The sequence below is a fragment of the Ricinus communis genome, chromosome 5, assembly GCF_019578655.1.
Source record: "Ricinus communis isolate WT05 ecotype wild-type chromosome 5, ASM1957865v1, whole genome shotgun sequence".
Lineage (NCBI taxonomy): Eukaryota > Viridiplantae > Streptophyta > Magnoliopsida > Malpighiales > Euphorbiaceae > Ricinus > Ricinus communis.
In genome coordinates, this window is record NC_063260.1 from 18,155,557 (window position 1) to 18,166,463 (window position 10,907).

The window sequence follows — 10,907 nt, forward strand, 5'->3', positions numbered from 1 at the left end:
AATACTGATTTATGTTTTTAATAATTTATTCTCTTTTGATCAACTATAAAGGGTTAAAATTGGACTCACTTGACTTGCTAAGTTAGCAATTGTCTAACGGATGTTAGCTCTGTTTAATCTCAGTTAAAAAAGAGTTTATATTACAGGTTTTTGACAAATTTTGTATCTTTTGAGCCAAAAATTAGTTTAAGGGCAAACATACATCTTGCACTAAATGTTAGGAGTAAAAATGCACCTTCTCCCTTATCAAAACTTATTTACAAGTTAATTTATTTATTTTTATATTTAATAATTTGATCATATTATTTTATATCAAATTATGTAGAAAACATATATTTTATTATATTTTTTTTCTACTTTTCTCCAAAGAAGTTACTTTTTGTTATAATATTTATTTTGCTGAAAAAAATAAATATAACAAAATAGAAACTATATTATTTCTGACATAATAAAAAAAATAAACTAATTAAAAGAAATAAATTAAATATAAAATTATACAGTTGAAAAACTATACGACCTGCTATATAAATGGCACTAGATTAAGAAAAAAAAGATATGTATACAAGGTTATTGATTCCGTTCCGTTCCGGCGGGGATGTCTCATTTTATTAAGAAAAGGAACAAAAATGCCTTTTATTCTGTATCAGCAAAAATTTCGGCTATCTCGAACCGAAAGGACTGAGATTGGGCCAAAATGGTTATTCCGGCTGAAATTAAGGAGATAGACTAAGATGAGATAACTTTATAAAAAAAAATTTATATTCTTGAATTGCATTAAATAGTTCAATAACACTTAACCCTAACTTAATAAAATCTTTTTTCTCTCTATCAATAAAAGTAAATTTAAATCTAAAATTTCAAAATAAAAAATCTAAAAACACCTTGTAATCATCTTTCTATCTTTATCTATTATTTTATTTTATACTTTACAGTTTAACAACGTGTTTTTCACTAATTTATTAAAATATTTTTATTTAATCTTATATTATTTAGTAATAACAACTCAAAATTTATATAATTTGATTTTCATGACTTTATCTCATAAGATATTATTTTGCACGATTATATTATAGAAAGAAATTTCAGTATTGTAATTTTATAATAAAAAAAGTTAGCTATATCTTTGTTTGTTGCTTTCTAATATACTATTTAATTAGATTATAGATAATGATATTTGTAGTATTTTAATAATTTAAAATTAAATAATATATATATATGTATAAAATTCGAAACAGTTCAAATGGAATGCCAAAATATTTCGATATTTCCAATTAAAAAGAGTTAGTTATTTCGTTGAAATGGAACTCGTAACTTTGAATGTACAAGCTCTTAGTCCTGTTTTATATAATTGATGATACAAATTAGTTATCTAATTTAATTAATTATTAGTCCTTGGATCCCCCATCAACAATGCTATTACTACTTCATAACAAAAGAACAAACAACATATACCAGAATCACATAACCAAAACAAAAAGGAAAAGCTTTCAAAAAAAAAAAAACAGAAAGGGAAAAAAAAACTACCCCTGAATCAATGTCCTAAAACAACGACAACAGCAGCAACAATAATTTTCAGGTTGTTTTCCTCTAATGGTACTTGTCCAATCTTTAAAACTCTCTCTCCCTTCTTCTTCTTCTTCACTTACAAATTCTTTCCTTTTCGAACCAAATTCACTTTCTTTAGCTTTAATGCATTCTGATTCCTCTATTTCTCTCTTTCCTTCCCTTTCTTTTCCTTCACTTTCCTCTCTTCCAAACAAACCTCAAACCCTAGTCCCTTCTCCTTCATCTTCTTCATCTTTTATTATCCTTCAGCAGAACACCCCTGATAACCCTACCGTTCTCTTTCTTGTTGCTGGTCCTTATAAGGGTGGGTCTCAGATTCTTTTTAGGTTCTTTATTTTGCAAGATCATGTTTTTACTAAAGTTAAAGTTGTCTGTACCCAAGAGGGACTTGAGTTTGATCCGAAGTTGGGAGTTTTAATGGATGCGAACCATGGAGTTTCTATAAAAATTGTTGGGTCTGTTAATTTCTTTGTTATGTATTCTGTTTCTAGTAGGAAAGTTTGGGTTTTTGCCTTGAAGCGTATTGGTGATGGTGATCGTGATGAGGTGAAATTGATGAGGTGTGCTGTTATTGATTGTTGCCTTCCTGTTTGGTCTATTAGTGTTTCCTTTGGGTTCTTGATTTTGGGTGAGGATAATGGAGTTAGGGTTTTCAATTTGAGGCAGTTAGTGAAGGGGAACGTTAAGAAAATAAAGATTTCTAATTCCAATGGGAATTTGGATATGGTAAATGGGAAATTGGAGAGTAAAGGATTCAGATTGCCAAATGGAATGGTTGGGAGTGATCATCATAGTATTTCAACTTCTTGCAATGGCTTCTTGGATGGGAAGATTGACAAGCATTCTATCTCAGGTAAGCACACTGGGTTCGTCAGCTATTTGTTTACATTTTGGTTGTGTTGATTACATGCAGCTGATTTTCCTAGAGATACGTGGTAGTGATGGAGTAACAAATATGATTGTGCAACTTTATTATTGTGGAACTTAGTAGCTTATGTACCTGCTATGCAAACTCATTTTAGTATAATCTTGCTAGCTGCATCATATTTTGGCTGTTAATTTACTTTATGCTGCAATTGGTAGAGGTGATTTGAAATGGAGGGATGCAGTTGTAGTTTGGTGTTTTAAATTACTTGAATGAGCTATGAATGCACAAGTTGATTAGAGTTCATAACTGTGGATGGATTAAGGGAGCAAAAACTATTTGGCTCAATACATTTTTATCTTGGTTAGCAGTCTAAATTTTTATTAAATTTCAAAAATCTCAAATTCAAATCCTAGAATTTAATTTTCCTTTCCAGTCATAATCATAGAGGAATCCCTACTAATTAGAGCAGAATTGCATCCATTTTACTTTGGCCATGCATGTAAGAATGTGGTGTACTGAACATTCATTTAATTGCCTCCTTTAATCTAGGATTTCACGCCTCTGCTAGAATTTTGTTTCTCAGTCCTATTTAACATGTTGATCTTGCAATGCTGTAATAGACTATTAAGTCCAGTTTAGCTAAGGACCTTCTAAAGTAGATCTCTCGGTCTCTTTGGTTAATTTTTAATTGAGAAGTGTTTATATGTAATTTTGTCGCAGATTCTTCAATGATTGTTTTGATAAATTCAGGCCTATAGGTGACTAATTCTGAATGCAGAAAACCCAGATTTCTAGGAGGCAATTGGGTTTTTGTAGGGGGTGTCACATGATTGTTTTCAATTTTCAGTTCCCCTACTCCCCTCCTCTCCCCACCAAACCCCAAACCCCAAACCCGTCCATGTAGTTTCATTGAAACTTTTAGTTTGGCCCTCCCAAAATTTAGATTCCCCTCCTTCCTGGCACTGTCATTGTTTGGGGGCAAAGAACCATTTGTTCTGTTTATTTGTGACAATATTATGATAATATCCGTGAAGAAGTGAAAATGGAATTTTTGGGAGTTGTATAGAGAGTGCTTATAAGCACATAGTTTTTCCTATAGGAAAATAGAAAAGGAATCGGAGTGGGAGAAATGGAATTCTTGTACTTGGGTGTGCTCCATTTGTTTCTTTTAATGAATTTGCTTTGCATAAAATTGGGAAAAGGTAGCGAACAGGAACACTTATGCTCATACCATTTACAAAAATGCCGGGCGCGAATGTCTTCTGTTTACTGCTATTGCAGATGCACATTGTGAAGCTAATTTAATGTTTTATGAGTCAATTGCGTCTTTAGGTGATCAAAATTTCCCTGTTTTGTCCTTATAACCTGCATGTATTTTAAGCTCATGGTTTACTAGGAACTTCTGATGATGCTTTTAGAAGAGCTCAGTTTCAGTATTACTTGCTTAAGCAAATACAACATTGTAGTAACAAACTTGTGATAATATTCAATGTCATTTGGGCATGGGTTAAATTGAATACGGGATATTATCAGAACTTTCTTAGTTTGTATAAATTGGCGTACGGAACTATGGATTTTCAAGGAAGATTTACATTTTCTGAAAGAAGATGCAATTACATTTTGATAGACATTTGACATATCAAGAAAGAGGCCTTCACTTTGGCATATTAAAATTTCAGACAGCTGATTTTTCTTTCTTGTTGGATGGGTGAATCTATTTTGATTAAGTCCTAGCATTTCAAATTCTTTTTATCTGTGAAATGAGAGACAAAATCAATCATAGATCGTGGAATCTCCACTTTAGTGTCAATTAGTGTATTTAAATGGCAAAAATTGTGGTTTCTTTTCCTATTTAGTGGGAGTCTAAACACGGGAAGTACAGGCCCTTCTTTGATTCCTTTTGTTAGTGAGGGATAATCAATGCAGAATAAGGTCCTAAACTCCCAGCATGCCATCAAAGATATAACTGAAGGCGTACCAATTTTGAGAGAGAATAAATTGAAGGATTTATAACAGATTGCAAAGGAGCCAATGTTCAACTGTGGTTGACCTTTAGATTTAGCGATGGTTATCTTTTTCTTCCTTTCTCTTTCCTTTTGTTTTTCTCTATTGTACGAGTCATTTTTTTTATTTTAACTTTAAATTTTAATTTAGTTATTGTTAATATCACAGATCAGCATCTTGTCTTGTAGCATACTTTTCACAAAATTCACTTGTGTGATATGTGTATTCTCGAATCACATGTCCAAAATTTCTCTGCATTGGAGTGTGCTCTGACAGATTGTGCTTAGGAGTTTCTTTTTGCCCAGGTAATGGTGCCAGGTGCTGTCCTTTGGTATAATTCATAAGGATGCCTCCAGACGGTAAATTACTGATTATAAGAAATTTATCTTGGTTTAAGGGCCTTTTTTGCTTCTTCTCTACCTATTCTTGGCATTTGGATCTTTGTGTATTAGTTGTTTCGATAGTTTTGTGGTTCTTGTTCATTCTGAGTTAAATTCTAAAGTTAACTATAAGTGTTCTTTTTTTCCTTCTTTTTTCGTTTTTTCTGTAGACATTGAGATGCATAAAATTTTTTTGATGGCCATTAACATATGGAACTGATTATTCTTTCCAACTTGCAGTAAAGCAGAAGTTTGTTAGATGCAGACAAGATTCTGGTGAAGGTGGTGCATGTTTTGTGGCATTTGAGAGCAAAGAGGTTGAGGGCTTAAAATTAACTGTGAAGGCAGTTTCCATCCAGGCACTGTCTTCCAAAAAGTTTATGATTTTGGATTCTAATGGAGATTTGCATATCTTGTGCCTGTCTAACCCTGCTGGTGGATCAAACATCAGGTTTCACATGATGCATTTGCCTCACAGTATGAAAGTGCAAAAGCTGGCTGTTCTTCCTGATATTTCTTCAAGTATGCAGTTCTTATTTTTTTATTACAATGATTTTGAATTTACTTGAATATTAAATAAAAAAAAATTGGTTTTGGGACCAAAGAGAAAATGAGATCTGACAAGAACGAACTGATCAAAAGGCTGGTACGTATGTGTGTTGATGAGTGATGGGCACACAAACCCTTTAGTTTTCAGGTTTCATTCAGGAAGAAAGAACAGGAGTTTCTTGTCAGGTTTGATGACATAAATGAAATCTTCAAATAACTAAAAGGAAGCTTTAATGTTATGCATTTATCTTTCACTTTACTCAGTTATGTGATTAGATACAATGTCCTTTTTTAACTTCTTTTAATTGAAAAAGCTTGTGGACATTGGTTTTCTTCTTTTTATTAAGTTGTCCTTAACTGAGGCAACTTGCTGTGGTTCTGCAGGAATGCAAACTTTCTGGATATCAGATGGACTACATTCAGTGCACATGATGATGGCGTCTGAAGTGGATGTTGCTGTTAATCAAAATCATGGAGATGACAATCAGGAAAATCAAATGGAAACCTCGGGTATTTATTAACCTCTTGTTACTTCTTTAATTTGATTTAATATTGAATTACAACTCGGCTTATTGCTTCATCAGTATTTGGACAAATTTCCACCCTGTATATGTATTCTATTTCCATTTGAGCAATTGTTTGTCAACGTTTGACTGATATGGAAAATTTGGTCCAATAAACACTTTGAAAACTTTTTAACTGTTTCAATGTTTTAGCAGGTTACAACTTTTTTTGTTTGCATAAATTCTATATTCTGGCATGATCTCAGTTCATATATCTTTCCTTTTCTTCATTTTCAGGCTCTTATATATATATATATTTTTGTTTTATCTCCTAGTTATTCAAGCAATCTTTGCTGGTGAAAAGATACACGACCTTGTACCAGTGAGTGCAAATGCTATTCTAATTCTTGGACAAGGTAATATTTATCTCTCTTCATTCTAGCATGCTACTAGAATAAAAAAGTTAGGATTTTTTTTTTCCAAGGTTTATCTGCTTCTGAAAAGAGAGGACCTATTTCCTGCAAACTAGGAACAGGTTAAGGGGAAGAAAAATGTCCAGTGTTGTTTTGGGGCATATGATTGATAACCCTTACATAATGTCCACAGCTTGTGTCATGCTCTTGGTCTTTGTTAGCAAAGAGTCCTTAGATTTAAATAATCCACTGAATGATTCTATAATTTGTTGTTGTACAGCTATTGAAGTATTTTTGGGTTCTATTGGCGTATAATGCAGTATCTTTTTATGTCCAAGTGATTAAATTCATTGACAAGCATAGAAAGCATTTCCTGAATCTAATTGGTTTTCACTTCTAAATTTTTTGAAACTGAAAGTAACCTTTTTTTTTTCCTGCATTGCTGAAGTCATTTTTTGCTGTGTCTAAAATTTTGCTGATAAATTTTCTTTGTCAAGCAGCATACATATTTGCATATGCAATGCCCTGAAGTTACTTGCAGTATCTCATTTTCAGCGGTGAGGATATGATATTGTATATCTTCTCTCAAATATAAATCTTGCATCTGTAGTTTTGTACTAAAATAATCTAAGTTTTGTAGGAAGTCATTTTCCATCCTATCAGATTATTATCACAATTTTAAAGGATTACTGATCAATGCTCTCGTATGGTGAGTATCTCTTTTACCTATTTCCTAGAAAAAGTTGCATTTTATTAATGTCCCAGTGCTATCTACCATTTCACCATTGTCACTTTGGTATTTAACTTAATCACATATCCAGTATTTCAGTTGGACATCTTTTCTCTATTTACCATGGTTTTGGTTGTCCTTGTGTTGCCGAATTCTTGAGCTGCAGTAGTTTCATACTTATATTGATGCATGAGAGCTTGAGGGGACACAGCTCACTATTGAAGGTAAGCAATCATTACCTTTTTCTTTTTTTTTTTTGTTTTTGTTGGTCCCGTTTTGTTTCTGTAGGTGGTACCAGAATTTTAGTAATAAAGTAACTTAAAACACAAAAGGTGAAAATACATTAGCATTTGGAGAACATACTACATTAGGATTATATGTGGAGGCAGGCATTGCCATATGCAAAGGTAGATGTTAAACATTCAATGCAATTTCTAAACCAGTCATAGTTGGGGAATCCATTTGTGTTTTGGCTAGCTGAGTTGCACGCATGATTATTCAACCTCAAATGCCAGGTAGAAAGACACTGATCTTAACCAATGGCCAAGTTAACTGAGATCACCATGTAAGACTGATTACAGACATGAAATGATGCATGGGTAAGACTGATTACAGACATGAAATGATGCATGGGTATGTGCAAGTAATCAGTGCTTTTAGTACCATTTTTCTTTCGGCTTAGGTGATTGAATGAAGAGAATTTTGGAAGTGAGTGGGTAGCTAAGGTGAGACTTTGTGCAGCAAGAGTGCTGCTCTCACATGTTGCATATGTGGAAATTGTACTCACGGCGCCTTATTTATGGGGATGCCGATAATCACACTTCAGAGGTGCTTTCAGTGGGTGTGGCTGTGGCCAGGTCTAATCCTTATTGGCTTATTGCAATCAGTCTTTCTTCTCCGTGTCCTGTTCGAAACTAATTTAATTATCTTTTAAATCAAATTGCTTATTTCTTCTGCTGCTATAACCATTTAGAAATAATGCATATTCACTGTCATTTTTTTTTATCTCTTAATTGGCTTCATTGAAATTTACTCAACCTCTTCAATTCTTTATTTTTTCATTTATTATTATTTTTTCCTTGTGTTCTTTAAGAAGAAATCGGAAGCAATTGGATGCATGTCATGGAGTTCTGGAGCTTCAGTGCTGAGTCTATTCGGCAACTCGAAGCCACCTCCGCTGCACGGCTAGCTTCCATGAATTTGAAGAAAAATTTGCTGCAGCCTAACGGCATAGCTGTTTTGCCCTCTTCGGAGTTTTTATTGTCTTTTCTTTATCAGAGGAGCAAAACAGTTGTGAAGTAAAGGTCATGAAAATGGGGGACACTTCGGAGTTGATTTTGTGTTACAAGACTCATGATTTGAGTTGTATGAATATCAACATGTAGACAGGCGGATCCCCTACATAAACATGTAAGCTCATTTCCTGCCTAAAGTCTGAAGGTCTAGTAACTTATGCTTGATATCATATTTTCTCATTATATTCTTACTTACCATCCTAATCTAATGTGGGTTCAGCAGATTGGTTTTATATAGTTCTTTAAGTTAACAGAAGCAGCTCTTTCAGAATTTGGAAGTTATGAACGTTTCGAGCATTTTAATTTGTATATCTTTCCAACATCTTGCATCTAATTGGATCATTTTTTTGCTGTCACGCTATCGTTTTTAGAAGCATGCTATGTTATCTTTGTTTTTTTAATAGAATTATATCCAAACAGATACAAAATCTATTTGGACTAGGATATTATTTGGAATGCTTCTTATAGACTTGCCAAAATATTGAAAAATAACGGCTATGATAAAATATTATGGAAGTGATATTATTTGAGACAAATACTAGCTTATATGCTTCTATTGATATTACAATTTGCTGATAAAAGAAGCCAAAAAACTTCCTACAGCTGAAACATCCACAAACAAATAGCAAAATAGAGTCAACTCCTTCCAATGGTTACAGAGCAACGATTTTACCTTGAAACGCAAACAACCCACCAAAAAAAAAAAAAACACTCAAGAATAAAGTGCAATTTGATCACACGGGTTCAAATTAGTTGTTTTTTAATTATGGAATTTTAAGTCTAAATTTTTGTATATTCAGTTATAAACAATTAAAAAATAAAAAAATAAAAAAATAATGATATTATGATACTATTTGAAATTATTTTATAATTTTAATATAATTAATGTAATTAAGCAATAAGTAATTATTACTATTATTATTTTTACCGAAACTGCTTTTGTCTCCGTTTGACTTTTGATGTTATTACTACTGTTCACTGTCACTATTAAAAAAATAAATTAAAAATATTGTAGCAATATTTATTTTTTATTATATTTTATTTAATATCAATATATATTTTTTAATTTATATAAAAATTAATATTTTTTATTTTTTAATCTATCCACTCTCCTAGAAAATGTGTAATTCACTCTTTATTTTTTTGTAAAAAATAAAACTAATTTAAACTAAATATATAAAAGTTTGATCTAAAATATCTAATTTTTTTTAAAAAAGCTAAATTAAACTTGACGAATAACCTTGACCAAATTGAATTTTATTCTCAAACCCAACCCTATAAAAATTCCTCATAAACCTTAAAGGGTATTTAAATTCATCATGGCGATTGGCAACTTGGTTTGCTTCATTTACAGTTGTATTCAAATTCATGATTTGGGTTCCTCAATGCTCAACCTCCTGTATATCACAAATTCAAATTATAAGATGGATCCCATATGTAGCTTTATGGTTTCAGGTTCCTTTTATTTGTATAAAAATTAGTGTTTTAAGTTTCACACATGCGTTAAATGCTGATAGTTAAATTTCTTTTTGAAAAAATAATTTATATTTATTAAATTTATATTAGATGTTCATTAAATATATGTTAAATGTTCATTATTTGTTAACTTAAATTTATTGAAAAAAATATGTATTACAATATCAATATTTATAATATAACTTTAGCTTGATGTTCTCTTAACCAATTGTGTAATGGCGATTTAGGTTATGTTTATATTATATATATTCATTTGAATGGATTAGTGTGTATGATTTTCATTAATGATGAATATCCATTGATAAACTAATGAATATAAGGCCTACAAATGATTCTATCAATTATAATTTCTTTTTTCAATATGCATTTCGAAAATAATGAAAGCTTTCGTAAATAATCAATATTTTTATTTGAAAATATTGATAAACATTATATATATAGATAATGAATATTGCAGAATCAGATAATAAATATTAATATTAACACTGATGAATAATACATGAAATAATATGGATATAAATATTAACTGTAATGAATATTAAATTCATAAATAATGAATATTTAAATACATAAAATTAATTATTATGGAATATTACATTTAATGGACATTATATATATAGAAAATGCACATTTTAGTACATATAAATGGACAGAAAATTATTAATATTTATCTGGTTTAATTTTTTTTTTGACATGTGTTACTATATTCTGATAGATATGATTTTTTATTTTGACACGTGTACTTTTGATTGGTACATAGAATTTAAGTTTATGTATAATTTTATAGTTTTTCTATTAATTTATTGATAATTGTCATATTATTGTATTACTAAACTCTTAAAATATAAAGTAATAACAAAGCCATTAAAAATATTTAATTTATTATTATTTCTTAATATTTTAAATAATTATGATATATTAAAAAATCTATTTAATTTTATATATAAACTTAATTTTTATTATTATTTATAATCAAAATAATTATGACGGTCATACAAGAGATGTGTAAACAACTAGCTTTCATAAATATATAAAAAATTTTAAAATATTATTTTTAATATTATATTTATTTTATACTTATTTATCATAATTTTAAAAAATAAAAATCTCATATGTCAAAAAT

The 10,907-nt window shown here is 30.5% G+C and overlaps 1 protein-coding gene across 5 annotated transcripts; it reads left to right on the forward strand.

Moving 5' to 3' along the window:
- The first annotated feature begins 1,209 nt into the window (after positions 1–1,209).
- Positions 1,210–8,664, forward strand: LOC8287239. 5 transcript variants are annotated; one of them, XM_048374420.1, is made up of 8 exons: positions 1,213–2,419; positions 5,059–5,340; positions 5,752–5,877; positions 6,206–6,286; positions 6,784–6,840; positions 6,924–6,992; positions 7,105–7,237; positions 8,107–8,664. In XM_048374420.1, exons 1-5 carry the CDS (start codon positions 1,591–1,593, stop codon positions 6,810–6,812), a joined length of 1,347 nt encoding a protein of 448 aa, XP_048230377.1. In that variant the 5' UTR covers positions 1,213–1,590; the 3' UTR covers positions 6,813–6,840; positions 6,924–6,992; positions 7,105–7,237; positions 8,107–8,664. The 5 variants fall into 5 exon arrangements, with proteins under 5 accessions (XP_048230380.1, XP_048230377.1, XP_048230376.1 ...); XM_048374419.1 differs by having other exon boundaries at positions 8,110–8,664; XM_048374422.1 differs by having other exon boundaries at positions 7,180–7,237.
- The last annotated feature ends 2,243 nt before the right edge of the window (positions 8,665–10,907 follow it).

What these genes read in the sequence shown, in the direction of transcription:
- LOC8287239 (XM_048374420.1), top strand. Translation starts at nt 1,591, where the DNA reads ATGGTACTTGTCCAATCTTTAAAACTCTCTCTCCCTTCTTCTTCTTCT. An exon ending in TCTTCCTGATATTTCTTCAA is followed by an intron (nt 5,341 to 5,751) that starts GTATGCAGTTCT and finishes GTGGTTCTGCAG; the next exon opens with GAATGCAAACTTTCTGGATA. An exon ending in AAATCAAATGGAAACCTCGG is followed by an intron (nt 5,878 to 6,205) that starts GTATTTATTAAC and finishes TTTATCTCCTAG; the next exon opens with TTATTCAAGCAATCTTTGCT.